At 42.7% G+C, this 15,912-nt stretch overlaps 2 protein-coding genes across 3 annotated transcripts; one reads left to right on the top strand and one right to left on the bottom strand.

The window, feature by feature from the left end:
* Positions 1-132: 132 nt before the first annotated feature.
* On the bottom strand, positions 133-3,170 carry gpx3 (glutathione peroxidase 3). Its single transcript, XM_075481084.1, has 5 exons — positions 2,970-3,170; positions 1,669-1,819; positions 1,460-1,577; positions 830-929; positions 133-666 (listed from the first exon to the last, which is right to left on the bottom strand). Exons 1-5 carry the CDS (start codon positions 3,153-3,155, stop codon positions 445-447), a joined length of 777 nt encoding a protein of 258 aa, XP_075337199.1. The 5' UTR covers positions 3,156-3,170; the 3' UTR covers positions 133-444.
* Positions 3,171-4,091: 921 nt separating this feature from the next.
* Positions 4,092-15,510, top strand: dctn4 (dynactin 4). Of its 2 annotated transcripts, XM_075481082.1 has the most exons (14): positions 4,092-4,294; positions 4,956-5,026; positions 5,154-5,332; positions 5,568-5,611; positions 6,713-6,820; positions 8,060-8,080; positions 8,613-8,686; positions 9,361-9,473; positions 9,556-9,665; positions 9,765-9,838; positions 10,226-10,280; positions 10,466-10,573; positions 13,480-13,577; positions 13,665-15,510. In XM_075481082.1, the coding sequence occupies exons 1-14, from the start codon at positions 4,160-4,162 to the stop codon at positions 13,882-13,884; spliced, it is 1,410 nt and encodes a 469-aa protein (XP_075337197.1). In that variant the 5' UTR covers positions 4,092-4,159; the 3' UTR covers positions 13,885-15,510. The 2 variants fall into 2 exon arrangements, with proteins under 2 accessions (XP_075337197.1, XP_075337198.1); XM_075481083.1 differs by lacking the exon at positions 8,060-8,080.
* Positions 15,511-15,912: the final 402 nt, after the last annotated feature.

The raw sequence follows: 15,912 nt of genomic DNA, 5'->3' as shown, positions 1-15,912 counted from the left end.
TTCGCTACCTTCATTATTAATATTTTCTTTTTTTTTCTTTTTTTTTTTGGGGGGGGCACAAACTTTCACGACTCCATTTTCACCTTAACATGATGGAAATCCCACATTAGGAAAAGAAAACAGTCAAAATAGTGCATTTTTCTCCTTCATTTATTGAAATGAATGTTGATGCTGTAATGGCGAACAGGTCCTGGGATGGGAAGATAGCATGGTGCTGTGAGATCGCAGGGCAGCCCGAATGCACTGAAAAGCTGGCCTGAGCCCCAGACTCCGAGAAGGCCCAACAGACTTCCTGTTTTCAAGCCTCCCCTTCATTCTACATGCCATCTTCATTTCACAGAAACTGTTGCTATCTATCACTATCTTACATGCTAGCCAAAATAAACTTTGCCAATGATTACAGTCGCTTTCATTTGATGGACAATGTTCTACAGTCTATCGCATCTAATTAAAAACATCCTGTGTGTACAGTTTGAGCAGATAACGGCGAATATCAGCTCGGACTGCGGATACGCTGACGCTCGGGTGCCACCTCATCACTGGCTTCCCGTCCGGTCCCACCAGAAACTTCTCAAAGTTCCACTTGACGTCGCTGACTTTTACAGGTTCCCAGAACAATCGGCCGGCGGGGTTACCGAAGTCGTCCCCAACTGGAGGGCAGGCGCTCTGCGTGGCAGAGAGCACAGGTAAGTGAACTTAGGTGAATCATTTCCATGAGCAGAAAAAGGTGGCACCGGAGGAATTGTTCAGGGTTCAATATGCAAACATTTAGGAGTCTACGTGCACAGGTGGGATACGGCATTCTTTTTAAGAGGTGGTCGTGACTTACTTTCAGGAAAGTGAAAACCTCTTGCTCCTCCTTTCCATTCACATCACCTTTCTCGAACAACAGGAAGTTTGGAACAAATCCATAGCCTGGTCTCACGTGCCTACAATCCCGAAACAGAGCATGTTATCAGTGGACCAGCCACTTAGCACTTTGCTGTTTGGCAGCTGCCCCAGATTCAACACAAGCAGAGTAAAACAACATAACATTATTGAGAAAGCTTGGCTATGGATCTGCGATGACTGATGGAACTGGAAACATTAGCTCTGTTTGTGTTAAAGCGGCCACTATAAGAAGCTCATGTTGCTGGTTAAATAGAGTAATATTGACAGAGAGGATTAATCAAATGTTGCTAAGTCCTCTGTACATCCAGCTTTGAAGGTCCTTATGAAACAGCAACTGATCCATATCTGCTTATTAGAAGCTCGGGGCTCATATGTAGGGAACTCTCATGTTTTCACATTTTCTATAGGCTTCCCGAGCAAAATCCTATCGAATTCCCTAAAAGCCGAGACAGCTGATAGCCTGGGTGTGTAGCTTTGAGTTCAATGTCATCTGTTAATCCTTGTTTTTTTTTTTTTTAACAGTGTTTTCATTGTGACTGACTTGCATTGAAAGGCACATATTGCTCACTTTAAACCCGGCAGGATTTCATGCCTTTGCCCCGGTTCCTGTTTCCCAAACTGGTTGCAGGGAAAGCCAAGAACAGTGAGACCAAGATGCTTCATCTCCTCGTGCAGTGCATTCAGTTCTGACAAAAGACAAAGTTGGGTCGAGATGGTGAGGCCCGCATTTGCCATACTGCTGCTTGACATAAGGAGGCCCGCGGTGCTGTTTCTTACCCTTATACTGAAAGGTCAATCCTCAGTATGTAGCAACGTTGACGAAGAGGACAGCCTTGCCTGTGAAAGCAGTGAAATTTACTGTGCGACTACCGTTCAGAGTCTTTGCGTGGTATTTGTAGATGGTGCCATCTGTGGATGAGTCACACTGCTGCGGGGACACACAAACACACAGGGTTAGAGCAGGTTATCTGTGTTGTGACTGGCTTAAAACCAACGCAGTCCATAAGGCCAAAGCAATGAGTGATTAACCGTTTTACAGATAATTGTTTACAGAGTGATAGCTTGTGCCAGCTTGGTCTGTTATGATAGAAATGTGCACACCTCAACAAATGACAAGTGCCAAGTTTACAAGAGGGCACAACAGCTTGAATAGACTAGCGGTCCAAATACAACATTTGGGGCTGTCCAACCTTTACCAAGAACAGGAAAATCACCTAACATGATCGCAAATGGAAGTTTCTGTACCGTCTCTAATATCAATATCAAGACCTTTAAAGCAATGAATCCAAATTTGACCAAACAGGTAGCAACAAAAGTCTCACCGGCCTTCCCCTCATACCTCTGTTGTTATGTGGGCTGGAGGTCTCCATGTGCCCCACGACAAAAACAAGGCCTGTGTCAACAGGAAAACCTGCCTCTCGGTGCACCACAGACACTTGAACAAAGTGACACTCGTGACCGCAACCAGAGGTCTCAAACTATCCACTGAGAGACAATATCCCCGATATCTTGCAGCTGAGAAATGACTAACGAGAGCTGTAGGGTTTTGACTCCTTCTTTTTCATAGTCTGTACTTTTAAAAAGGTGCTCTACATTTCCAGGTTTTTTTTTTTTTTTTCTTTCTTTTGCCAAAGAACAAAAAAGCTCATTATTTGTTCACCAGGAACATTTATCACCAGGAAAATCATGGCCACCTTCAAAACAAGGGCGAACTGCAGAGTGCAAAGTAAACAACAACCAAACATCAGACATGAGATAGAACTGTCCATAAGAGGTTAACAGATGGCTTCTGAAAACGCCAACTAGGCCCTTCAGGAAAAATTGATTTCAGCGAAATGTTGACATTATTCATGTGTCCTATTGTTTATAACATTTGACATGGATTCAAAGGCTTGTTTTTTTTTTTTTTCTTAGCTATTCTCAAAAAAAAATTTTTTTCTCGTGTAAACCGCTCCACGACCTTCTGCTACAGTTTAATTACGTCTAATTACGCAGCGCAGGTGTCAACGTGGCGTTATTAGACAGAAAGATGTCTGAAAGCTCTCTGTGGGTGTGTGTTTTATCAACAGGTAGCCTACCTGAGTGAACGTGGCGTCGGCGGTGCAGGGTCGCAGCAAAGCGAGCAGCATCAGCGGTAAGAAGGACCACATCATGCCGTCCTCTCCCGCTCTCTGTGGGCGACTGTCAGCCTCTCCCAGTGTACCCGCCGGGGGCGGAGGGGCACACAGCTGGCTGAGACGTCGACATCTGCTGACGTAAAGCATAGAGTGGCCAATGGATGAATTCATGAATGAATGAGGAGTCTACCGCAGCAGGAGATGCGATAGACAAGTGGCCAAGTGAGACTAGGAATGAAAAGTGACTTGAATACATGAATGAATAGAAAAAAAAAATTGCCTGGAAAATGGAACTCAATTCAGTTTTACTGAAGCAAGACGGTGCCTTTCTCCTGAACGCTGTCAGGTCATTTATTTATGGATAATTTCCCCTTTTATGGGATCGGTAGTTGTTGCCATGGTGAGCTGGTACTTGGCTATATGCCCTGTGGGTGGCTGGCATGCCTCTCTGCATGCCTGTCAGAGCACTTCAACGACTTAATCATAGGCTACACGGTGTTCAGTTCAAATCTGCAGTGCCACAGACACGAGGACGGGGAGGCTATTCTCAAACGGAAAATATGTCACACAAACACACAATGCTTGAAATATGACCCCATGTCCAAAATAAAGTGGGCCCTAACGAGAAAACAATGACCCTCAAATCATTTGATCCTCATTATCCTCCCATCAAGTATCCTCGTTTTTAATTTTATGTCACCGGCATGTTATTCAATTTCCCTTTGGGATAAATAAAGTATTTTCCATTGGATTTGATTTGATTCCAAATTAGATAGTATTGGGACATGCTGCTTATCAGTTCAGGGCGTCCTGATATGTTATTTTACATTATTATTTTTGTTTCATAATCGCATGTTTCAGCTGGAAGGCCAGTTTTGTACTTAAGTTCTTTCACACTTGTATCACAGTCAAAGTTTTGTTTGAGATTTTCAGAAAGATGTGTAGTAGTGTAGCCTTCCCTGACAAAGACCGTGAACATAACTGAAAATGTTATCGACGCTATCATGAATTTGTGCCTACCACCTGTTGTTACAGTATTGACCACAAGGGGTCGATAAAGAGCGCCTTTATGTCTGTGGGCAGCGGCGCCGGTGACATCAACACTGGCTGTGCAGGCACTGAGCCCTCGGACTCAGCTTCGCTGGTGAGAGATGGCGTCCCTTTTGCAGCCAGATAGAGTTGTCTATCTGGTTCGTGGGGAGAAAAGGATTAGAGCTTCTTTATCTCAACTCTATTTCTGTCGCTACTGTAGCGAGCTACGATCTCTGGAATGTGTGTCTCACGAGGTACGTTTATTTTTTCTCCCCATTTTTACTCCCCCGGTCATGACAGTATAGCACTTAGCTTCCTTGTTGTTAGCAGACGTGCTAGCCGCTTTGACAGATAGGCGGGACTTGTCTGATAATGTCACACATTGTATGGCAGAGCCCCTTGTCATTCAGCGGGGTTTCCAGCGTTCCCCTCATCTCATTGGTCATCCAGTTAAACTTCCGCTGGGGTTAGCATTATGTTGAACGCAGCAGAAATAACGATGAAGCTAGATAGCTTTAGCTATACTTGAAGCATGTTGTTAAGCTATCTGGATAGCAAAAATAAAGATATGAATGGCACGTTCAGTTGTCAAAAAAACCCCACTTGTTTTAACTTGGGTTATTCAGCTAACGTCCTCCAACTTGGTAAATCTGCACGAGTGAATAGGTTCACAATTAGGGCCACCACACCCAGAGCGAATCAGCTATATTCTCATGTAGCAACATAACAGTGCGAGTCTTTGCTTTTCTTTTAAAATGTGTTACCAGTAGTTCATTAAAAAACGCCAACCTTACCTCCTGGAAGAGTAATATTCAACTCTTCATCATCGCACCATATTGCTTAGATAAATTAGTCTCACTGAAGATAGACCTGCACAGATAACTGACTGCCCGTTGTACCTCTGTCTCTGAGCAGGTGGACTCCCATTACTGTCCAAGCTGTCTGGAGAATATGCCGTCTGCAGAGGCTAAGCTTAAAAAGAATAGGTGAGACTGTTGTTGTAACGTCACACATCTAGTCAGTTTTTCACCCATGTAGGCAGTCTGGCCTCTCAATTTGATCGTGTTCATTTTTGCCATCGATTCACAATATTTTCTTTTTGCTCTACTGTAGGTGTGCAAATTGTTTTGACTGCCCATGTTGCATGCACACGCTTTCCACTCGGGCCACTAACATCCCAGCTCCTTTGCCTGATGATCCAACCAAGACAGCCATGAAGAAAGCCTACTATTTGGCCTGCGGCTTCTGTCGTTGGACCTCCAGGGATGTGGGAATGGCTGACAAATCCGTCGGTAGGTGTTGAAATAAAGTAGATGGATTAGTGCCGTCATACTTATTTGTACACTTTAAGGTCATTTGGCATAATAAGCAGCACCGGGGCTACTTGGATACACTAGTCAGAGTTTTGTAGTAGCTCTAAAACTGCTCATTATTTCATCTTCTGAATAAATATGCGATGAGTTGTATTAGTTTATGTGACTTTCCTGAGTCTGATGTTTTGCTATGGTTTTGCTATGTTTTCTGCAGCCAGTGGTGGATGGCAGGAACCAGAGAACCCTCATGCTCAGTGGGTATGTTTTCCCCTGTGGCCATTTGAAAAACTCTTGAGTTGCTCACATGTTTCCCGATCACGCTCTTTCTTTTGAATAGTTGTGTCTGAATAAGTTGCATCCACACTCTCACGGCCCGAGGCTAAAGCAATCCAAGCAGATACACGGTTGCTCGAGCAACAAGTTTGGTACAAACAAATGGTCACTGTTCAGTCAACACAGTGTTGCAGTTTTATCATTATATGTTGTGTCACGCTTGGCGCCTGCATACAAGGTGAGGGTTTCTAACTGCCTTGGTCCTTGTTCCTCTCTCGTAAACTAAATTCTACGAACGACGGCTTCACAAACTCCATCTGAAAAGTTTAAAGCCTCATCTAAACCGTTGTTGAGGAGATCAGCTTTAGAGCTCCTCAACAGTAGGGAGTAGGGAGGTCTGAGTCATTTGGAGGTTGCAGACGAGGTCTGCCTTGCTTTCTGTTCTGCAGTTTTCTAAATAGAAGAGAGGCTCAAAGTTCTTTTCTTTACCAAAACTACCTCTTCTGCTCACAGCAAAAAAATAAAATACAGTCAAAGAAGAGGCTCCACAATTAGTTTTTAACTTGAAAGTGAACAGGCAGAGAAGTATTATCAGCATTATCAGTATTTCTATGTACTTTACATCTGTTCAAGGTGGTGCTTTTGAATGTAAAATCAAAGTGATGGTCAGTATTTCTCAGAGCAGTGGTACTGTTTCCTTAGTATCACAGAGATCCTGTAATACCGAGCCAAACAGAGCTAAAGTAATGTTGTGTTATTTTCCTGTGGTTGGTTAGTTATTTGTTTTAAAGATTACATATTTGCAGAAGATCAGGATTTTTAATTTTCTGGATTTCACATGATCAACTCGAACAAAATGCTCATGTCTATACACAAAGTGACCACAAATACATTTGGAGGTGATCATAATTTCACACCAGGTCTGTCAACCAGCCGCTTTGAAGGATCATGTCATAGTTTCCTTAAAAGTGCATTTACAGGTGCAAAATAACCAAGTAATGTTGTGATCTTAAACACTCATTCTTGTGTTCAGATTTGCACAGAGCTCCTCTGACTTATGTGTGGATCCATTTTTGTTTTCAACAGATCAACAAGCTGATTGAGTATTATCAGCAGCTGGCCCACCGAGAGAAGCAGGAGAGGGACAGGAAGAAGCTGGCCAGGAGACGACAGTGCATGCCGCTGGCGTTCTCGGTACCCTCGAGCTCTCTGACCTGCATAGTTTCATTCACTCTTCCTAAAAACACCACACTTTTCCTCTTTACCCTTTTCAAATGTCAAACTAATGTCATGTCAAATGTCATTTTCTTATATCCGATCATCACCGTTCATGTGCAGTTATAAGATTCAGAACATCTTTAACCTCCTTCTTAGTTATGTAATTTAAAGTGTGACACATTTCCACTCGGAGTTGAGCTGAGCAGCGTTCACAGCGGCACACTTGCCTCGGTCCCCTCTATTAAGGTTCCACATCAGGATTAGAGTTGTCCTTGGAAAAGATTTTGCTCCAGGTCACAGGCAGGAGAAGACAAGGATGCTGAAATTACGCAAATGAGATCAGCCTCTAGGATACAAGCATAAGAGGGAAATTGAATGTTGACTTATGTCTGACTCCACTGTGAGAAGGAGGCGACGTGCCCCTTTTCATCTTGATTGTTCCGGGCTTTTTGGGTTGCAGAGAAAAACAACAAACAGTCTTATGGCTGGCAAACTGTTGGCATGTCAGACGGAGAATTGGACAGATTGACGTGCTGTGCCCTTACTTTACAAATGAGAGCGACATTCAGGACTAGTTTGAGCCCCGAAGGTTGTGCAGGTTGTGTTAGTCTGACCTAGAAAAAATCCATATTGTATGATATAAGTCAGATGAACATGTATTCCAAACCATCCGGTTTTAGTTGGACTGACACAGGAATTCAATATGTATATATATTTTTTTTGTCTAACATCATAGAAACCTCTAAGAATGTTTCAATTTATCTGCTGCTCTGTTTCTTTTTTTTTTCTTTTGAGTGCAAGTGACTGACTATAATTTCATGCTATTTTCAATTGATCATCCATCTCCATAAAAATGTCCAAGCGACAGCCAGCTTGCGATGTCTTCAAGGCCAAATCGCAGCAGAAAATAGGCTTGTTTTAAATGTGTCTTCATGCCTCTTTAGCTCGTTGGCACGTTGTTCACATCTCCCGCATTCAGCTTTTCCAATAATTAACGCCCGTTAATGCAAAATCGGTCCTTCCTGTTGTGTGTTGGGACCAGTTAAGATGTGATGTCCTGCAGTTATTTTCCCATCACTGATGCGTTTCCGTTGCTGTTGCATGCCATCAAATGCCACTAATGTTTTGCTAAATCGCTTTGTTTTCACCTTGTTCTGTATTCTCTCTTTTTTTCTTTGCTTATGCACTCTGACATTTTGGTTTTTACCCCCCCAGCAACACACTATTCATGTGGTGGTGAGTTGCATTTTTCACAACTTGGGTAGTTTCTTCTTCATAGTAGCACTGTCTTCTCTGTATGTCTGTTCCTGTCTAATGTGTCACCGAGAGACCTCAGAGATCACATGAATTTCTGCTTGGATAAATGAGGCTGAGATCCACACAAAAGGAGCTTTTATGTTGGTTAGATGAAGACAAGCAATAGAACACAGCCTGAAGTCTGCGTAACTAGATTTTTCCCAATTAAGTTCAGTCCCCTGTCTAGTTTATTTTCTCACACTACTCTGGAAGAAAGACTTCTCTTTTTTGTTTCTTACCACAAGACATATTAAAACCCTTTCTTGCTTATTTAGTGTTTATTTGCAAGTCAAATACAAATTTATTTCTGCTTCTTGTTCTCAAAAGCTGTTGTAGATGCATTTTTTTTTTATTAGACCAAGAATAAGAATTGTCTTGTAGATGAATAGCTATGGAATATTCATAAATTCCCCGCTTGGTTCTCATTTGGCGGCCTGTCTGACCGTGTGTGTGTTTCCCTGAATTCACTCAGGAAAAATATGGCCTTGGAACAAGACTGCAGAGGCAGAGGACTGGAGCTCCCATATCAAGCCTGGCTGGCCTTTCGTGAGTCATCTTTTCCCATAAACTTGAGATGCTGCTGCTTTTGACTCCTCACATCAAACCTTCTCTTCTTTTTAAGGGATTTGAAAGAGTTTGCTGGATTTGTGTGTCTCTGTTCAGTAACTACACACTGCGTGCACATGACTAAGATGAATTGATGTTCCACCTTCCAGCAGCCGTCGCTTTGATTAATTTTAGGGTGTTTTATTAAAATCAATTAGCAGGGCCTTGAAAATGTACTTTTGATAAATTGGCAATCCATCACCGACAACAGTGCATCGCCCTTATTCTTTTTCTCAAGTTACAGTTATCTACCTTGTTGCAACAGCTGTGAGCAGGGATCATTTCTAAGTGTCTTAATCAAAAAGCCCTCGAGGGTGTCTTGAACTTAGCAGTTGGCTGACAGAAGGCTGGATGTTGTCAGATGCAGGAGATTTCTTTCTTCAAAAGGTTGTGGTGCTGTGGCCAAGAATGGAATTATTAAATGGACAGTCGTTTTTGTAACTTTGTTAGGACTCGTGTCCTAATAAGCAAGAGTTTCTGGGCGTCCTGTGAACACGGGGTCTGTGGGCCGTCGATAGTCGTATACAGCTGTGTTTGCACTGTGTGGTTTAATTCCAGTACTTTCAACTAGCATCGTTAAGAAGTATCAAGCTGTGTTTGTGTCGTGTTATTAGCCTTAAAGAGGGTGAGGACCAGAAGGAAATCAGCATCGAGCCTGCCCAGGCCCTTGATGAAGTGGAGCCCCTGCCTGAGGACTGTTACACCAGACCTATCAGTTTACCAGAAGGTAACATTTTGTCCAGGAACTGTGCTAATTACCCCTTTAATGGCGGAGGAGGGAAATGCTTACTTTTGTTGTGTCTTCCCAGTGACCACGCTGCGCCAGAGGCTCCTGCAGCCAGACTTCCAGCCTGCAGGGGCGTCTCAGCTCCACCCCAGACACAAACACCTTCTGATGAAGCGCTCGCTGCGCTGCAGGGTCAGAAACGCTTTCATTGGTCTGCTTTAATCAAAGGCTCTTGTTTTTTGTGTTAATATAACAGCCCCCCCATCTCCTCTAATTTTTTTCTCCCATCAGAAATGTGAGCACAACCTGAGCAAGCCGGAGTTCAATCCAACTTCAATCAAGTTTAAAATCCAGCTGGTGGCTGTGTGAGTAGTGGGCGTCAGAATGGGTGTCGTTTATTAATCTACCTGAAGCACCAATTTAGTTTCCATTAGAAAGTCAAAAAGTTTATTTTGAAGCCAGAAGCATACGTTCAGAAAACGATTTGTATTGAATGTGTTTTTATTTTAAGACCCAAAAGAATATCCTAAAACTGTGTTCTGGAAATGAAACCAGTTTTTAACTTGGATGAGGAAGTGGTTATCCTGTTGTTTTAGTCCATCAAATTGAACTTTGTCATTGATAGTGATGTTTTTAGGAGTCTGGTGCTCAGCTCTCACTCTTTAATGAATGCAGCTGAATGCTGTGCTGAACACTGTCAGGATGTTTTAGTGTTGGTGTATTGATTGCTCCTCTGCCTATTCCTCCCACAGGAGTTATATCCCTGAAGTGAGAATCATGTCTATTCCTAATCTCCGATACACCAAGGTCAGTGAGTGCGTCGGTTTTTCTGTTCATACGCTTAATCTCAATATTTCTTAAGATATTAGAAAAAAAACTAAACGGATTAAAAGGCCGAACTGACAGAAAGATAAGACTACGATTGGTCAATAAATAAAAACATTACATGAACTTTTTCTGCTCTTTTTTTTCCCCTCATCCTGTGTATATAGGAAAGTCAGGTGCTGCTGACCCTGACCAACCCAGTGGAGAACATCACCCACGTTACTTTGGCTGCTTGTGAGGAGGAAGATCCTGATGACATCAACAGCACCGCCAAGGTATTTTTCTTTAGTTTCTACTAATACCGTCCCAGGACTAAAGACACTGTCTCTAGGTTGTTTTAATAAGCTGCGTCAGACTGATGAGCTTTTTCAGAAACCAATCGCAGATAAACCCACTGCAGTAAACATCAGACTATATTAATTCCGGCTGAAAGTAAGTCTGTATGTCAGTGCCGTGTCTGGACTGTTAATGTGCACCTCTGTGCCGGATTGTCACCTCCTTCACGGACCATTTACCGAAGAAATGAGCAGCCTTCGCATCTCATCACACGTTCACGCGGAGGAATGGCCTGAGCTTCCTGTGAAAGCAGCCACTTTGTGGCTCTCAGTATGGACAGGCTATCTGTCTTAGCTTCTTAAATGATGAAGTCACTGGTAAGTCTGGGTAAAAAAGAGCTCCAGGGCAAAACGGAGCATCTTCACTACCCATTTCCATTCGCATAATGCCCAAACCAAGCGCACAGAACCCGACCCCCTCTTGATGGGATATTGAAACACCTGGAGGGGGTCGTGCGCCACATGAAAGCGTGCTCGGATGATTTTAGCAGCCATCACTCGCGGCTGGCCACACATACCTGTTACATATATATAATATATTACATCTGTAAGTTCTGTTGGCAGCTCATTCATTTAACCAGCATGACAGTGATTTCTTTTTAAAACGCCCCTTTCTGCAGTCGGTGCAAGCACACAAGTTAGAGCATTTATATATGGGGCGATGAATAAGCTACACAGCCAGACTTTCCAACGCAAATGTTTATTTCTAACTATTCAATTTATATTTGGATTTTTGATTCGTTAAAGGCCGGCGCACACCTTTACGATTCGTGTACGATTTTGTCGGCCCGATGACTTCGCATGGGAATCAATCGTAAAGGTGTGCGGTAGCAGCCGACAAAAGATTTTGTCGTTTCATCGGATCAAATCAAACATGTTCCGTGCGGATTTTCCTTGTGCCGAATACAATCGTATGTGTGTGCGGTCTCTGTTCCGATGTCATCGCGCAGGATTATTTAAACAGCCAATGGGAATAGCGCACTTAGTCACGTTGGACGACTACGACACAAACATGGCTGCCTCCAGTTTGAAAGTCACGTGATTTGTGGCTTCCTATTTCGGTCATGTGATAACATTCGGTGAAAAAAATTGTAGCTTCGCAAGTGTGTGCGGTGGACATGCGAGCGTGTCAAATACGGTCCGAATTGTTATGCCGATCACCCGACAAACGATGCAACGATGACATCGTAAAGGTGTGCGCCGGCCTTAAGATGCCTTAAAAGGAAGCCTGACGAATAAGACTTATTGGGCTTGATAAGCAGCCACAATCTGTTTGAAAAACTTTAAATCTATGTTGGAACTTTTTCAGTCCAGCACTAAACAAAACTTTGATCCGGTGCCATATTGTGCTGCTTTTGGTTGCAGTTTTCTGTTGACATGTCGGCAGGCATGACATGTCAACATTTTGACAAGGAGACTTATCCCCTGTGCGTTTCATACATTTAGTCAACTTAAACAACTTGTGGGTGCTGTTCGTTACTAAAATCTGATTCCGTTCCAACTATTTTCTCCCGCATTATTTCTAATTGCCAGATAGTAAGTTGAGTCTACATTTAAAAATGAATAAAAAAATAACAAGAGCACATAAGTATCAACAAAGTAAGGCATCCAAACAAGAAGCTATCAATAATGGCATTGCCGAGCACTCGCCTACATCTAAATTCAGAAGCGTAAGTAAGTCTTCTGTCCTTTAGATACACCCGGAATTACAAACACTGACTTTGGACGTGCACACAAGCACGAGTGTTTACCAGTCCCTCGCTCGTTTCTCAAACAGCTCCCATTTGCGGAAAAAAAAGAAAAGATACGCTCTCCATGAAGAAACCCAAACAGGACACATGTTCCTCATTGACGGCTAATTGCACGAAGAGTAGAAGTGGTACATGCTTGCCTTGCCATCGTCCAAATCGCTCATCCTGACAATCCGAATGTGTTGGCCCAATACTGTCCCTCAGTAGTTCTTTGTTCAGCAACTTTTGTGACAGGTCATCTCCTTATAGTTGAGTTATCTTCCTTTCAAGGTGTGGGCGAAGCGGCTAATTCAAAGACTACAGAGAAAGTTATGTTGTCATTCTATAGAAACAGTCGCATAACAAGAAGTCAGTCTCATCCAAAACCAACGACACTGGCGGTGACCATTATAGCGCTTTCCGATTGCATCCTTTCCTAAACGTAGTTGGTGAGTAATCGCACATTTATGTAGAAACGTGTAAAAAGGCCTTTTCTTAAGGTTGGCACCCTGTTGCCATGATGACAAAAGGAAAGAAGAGAGCGGTGCACAATCTACTGTGGAAAGCAAAAAACTCCCGTCACCCTGTCCACATGACAACAATGTAGCCAGAGTTTAAAAAAAATAAAAATTCACCCTGGCGGAAGTTTTCAAGAGTATTCATTTTTAATGGGCGGAGATTTGTGTTTGCGTATAGACGAAGGGCAGAAAACCTGGAAAGATTTTCCACAGAACTCTCAGCCACCATTGCAATTGCATCAGCCGTCCCCAGCCGCCACATAGACACCAGCGACTTTGCTCCACTTTCACCCTCAGCAATCGTCTTCTTTGGTGTCCTTTAGAACTAACGCTCGTAGTGTTGTCGTCACCGCTTTGTTACTCTCCGGGTTAAAACTGTAACGGCCGAAGAGAAGTCATGTCCAGAGGATGGGCCTTTTCAGCTAGTTGACATCCCTTCCCAGAATGCATTGTATACAACAATAGCTGGCTATGAGTGACATGAATCCCCCCCTGCTTTTCTTTTTCCAGTGTTCTAATTTGTTGAAATGGAAAAGGCACATTTAAAATCTTGCTTGCTGTCATACAAAAGTCCCAGAATATTCAAATTGTTTATTAGGTTATCGTGCCCAGTAAGGAACTGGTGTTGGCAGGAAAGGATGCTGCTGCTGAGTATGATGAACTGGCTGAACCTCAGGACTTCCAAGATGATCCAGAGTAAGTAAATGCACAACCGCAGGCACTCGCAGGCAGAAGTAACAGTGCAAGGTAGCTTTAGACCTCATCTCTCTTCACTCTCCACAGCATTGTTGCCTTCAGGAAATCCAACAAGATTGGCTTCTTCATCAAAGTGATCCCTCAGAAGGAAGAGGACGCGGATGTCACCGTTTCATTTAAGATCCGACACGACTTCCGTAACCTCGCAGCTCCCGTCCGACCGAACGAGGAGGGATCTGACACCACCACCGAAGCCATTTGGCTCACGCACCATGTGGAGCTGAGGCTGGGACCACTCGCCCCCTGAAAACAAACACTAGTGTTGGGCTCTTTGAACTAGTTTCTTTTTTTTTTTTTTCTTTTTTTTTTTTTAAATGAGCTTAATTTCAAGGAAAACTGATTTTTGATTCAGCGCATTGATGCTCTCAGATGTGTTTTTTTTTTTTATTTTTTTTTTTAGGTAAAGCTCTATCAACAGATTGTGTAAAAATGCAGTGATTGCACGCTTGCTTTGTTTTGCTTTCCAGTGGATAAAAACCTGTAAAACCACAGCTTACTGCAGACTGCAGAAGTAACTGATATGTGACGACATACCATATTTCACAACGGCATCCTTCGTCTGTGCCTAAACACTATGCCAACTATCACTAGAACACAGTTTTAGAGTGCGTTTACTTACAGCAAATGCATCCACTTATATTTATATATATATATATATATACCCACACACACGTATGGTTACTTATTGAAAGTGTGAAGTATTGAACAAACGTCTCATATTTGCTGTTGCCAGGTTGCTATCACTGTGGTACATGCAGTTATTTTCTTCTCAGCCTCTGTTCCCACTACTAATGCGTATTTTGTCTCATTCGGTTCATTATATGTGAAGTCTTGTTTGATTTACTTGCCTTTCCTGTTTTGTTGAAAATAGCAGCTTATGTTAGAATGTGAGTGGGAGGTTATCGATTAAAATGACGGCAGTCTGACTGTAGAAGCTGTCGGTGAGCTGAATCAGAAATCAGAACGGAGAACAATCTGACAAAGTCCTTTTCGTTGCAGCACACACTGTGCTTCTAGTTTATTTACCCTTAACATTCTTTCCTGCAGACAATAGTATTAACTTGCATGCTCATACAATAGGAACTACTCCACTTGTTGGACAGTGTCGTCATATTTACTGATTTTTGTACCACTCTAAGGAACGTTTGGTCTTGGTTAGGAGAAGATGCGTGCCTATAATTTTATGATAGCCCAGCTCTGCTGTGCTAAGGGGAAAAAAATTCAGTCACAAGTCAATTAGTTCTTATTGTTTATCCTCATGCACAAGGATTTCATAATGCATTCAACAGCTTGCTAACCACCAAGATCAAAACCGAGTTGTGTGCATAGATTATTACTTGAAGAGGATGGTTTTTAAACCAAGAGGGCAGATTCACATTTGTATCTTATTTCTTTTTCCTCTGCTGGCCCAGGGTGGGCTGTAAAGGATTGCTAAACTGCACTCACAGATCGCTTAACCCTACGCACAGGTTGCCATCCGTGGGCGTGGAGCATATATCCGGCAGCAGTTCACAAACCAGAGGAGCAGATTCTCTATTCACTGTCCTTGTTTCGCAGCCGGTCTTTGGCCAACTCTGTGCTATTGTCTGACATTGTACAGTAATTGTTTTAGGCACTAAGAAGGAGATGTATAAACCGCTTTGTATATCACATGCAAGTACAAACAGCCCATCATGTGTTTGAACTGAGACACTATTGTTCGATTGTAAAAGTTCCATTTTTGGTTTATGGACTTCATTGACTTACCTGTCGGTGTATACTGTAAGCTGTCAATTCTCCCACCTCTGCAGTGGGCTCACTTCATTAGGTTGAACAGCTGTATGTCACAATTAGTCTCCAGGACTGGCTAATAAAATAATTCAGTACTGTAAAAGACCTCTTGGCCTTTATTTTGTTGTGAGCAGATGGGAATTTTAAGGCAGTTCATTTTCTTTTTGGCCACTCGGGGAGGGTTATCTTCACCGAGCACACACATGGAAAGAACAGAGAGCTAAAGCCCATTATAATACAGAGGACTGGGGGGATAACTCTCTGTAAACGAATCTCTTTCACACTGCCATATGTTCAGATAAAAAAATAAAAAATATGAATAGCTTCTTTTCAGTTATTGTCTGCAGTAGGTCAAAAAAATATTTTTCCTCTTACTTATTTTCTCCACAGGACGGAGCCACTGGCAAACATATTTTAGACGGCAGTGCCACTGAATGGAGCTTTGAGAAGACACCCAGCCTTTGATTATTATTCTGAATTACCCTGCCTGCTGAAACATAGCTGA

The sequence above is a fragment of the Odontesthes bonariensis genome, chromosome 13 (assembly GCF_027942865.1).
Source record: "Odontesthes bonariensis isolate fOdoBon6 chromosome 13, fOdoBon6.hap1, whole genome shotgun sequence".
NCBI lineage: Eukaryota > Metazoa > Chordata > Actinopteri > Atheriniformes > Atherinopsidae > Odontesthes > Odontesthes bonariensis.
Note: the sequence above shows the minus strand (reverse complement) of the source record. Positions and strands in the feature narration are given on the sequence as shown.

Excerpts from the sequence above, each read along its gene's own strand:
- dctn4 (XM_075481082.1), top strand. The coding sequence starts at position 4,160 with ATGGCGTCCCTTTTGCAGCCAGATAGAGTTGTCTATCTGGTTCGTGGG. Across the intron at positions 9,666-9,764 it reads AGCGCTCGCTGCGCTGCAGG|AAATGTGAGCACAACCTGAG; the intron begins GTCAGAAACGCT and ends TTCTCCCATCAG. Across the intron at positions 10,281-10,465 it reads CTAATCTCCGATACACCAAG|GAAAGTCAGGTGCTGCTGAC; the intron begins GTCAGTGAGTGC and ends CTGTGTATATAG.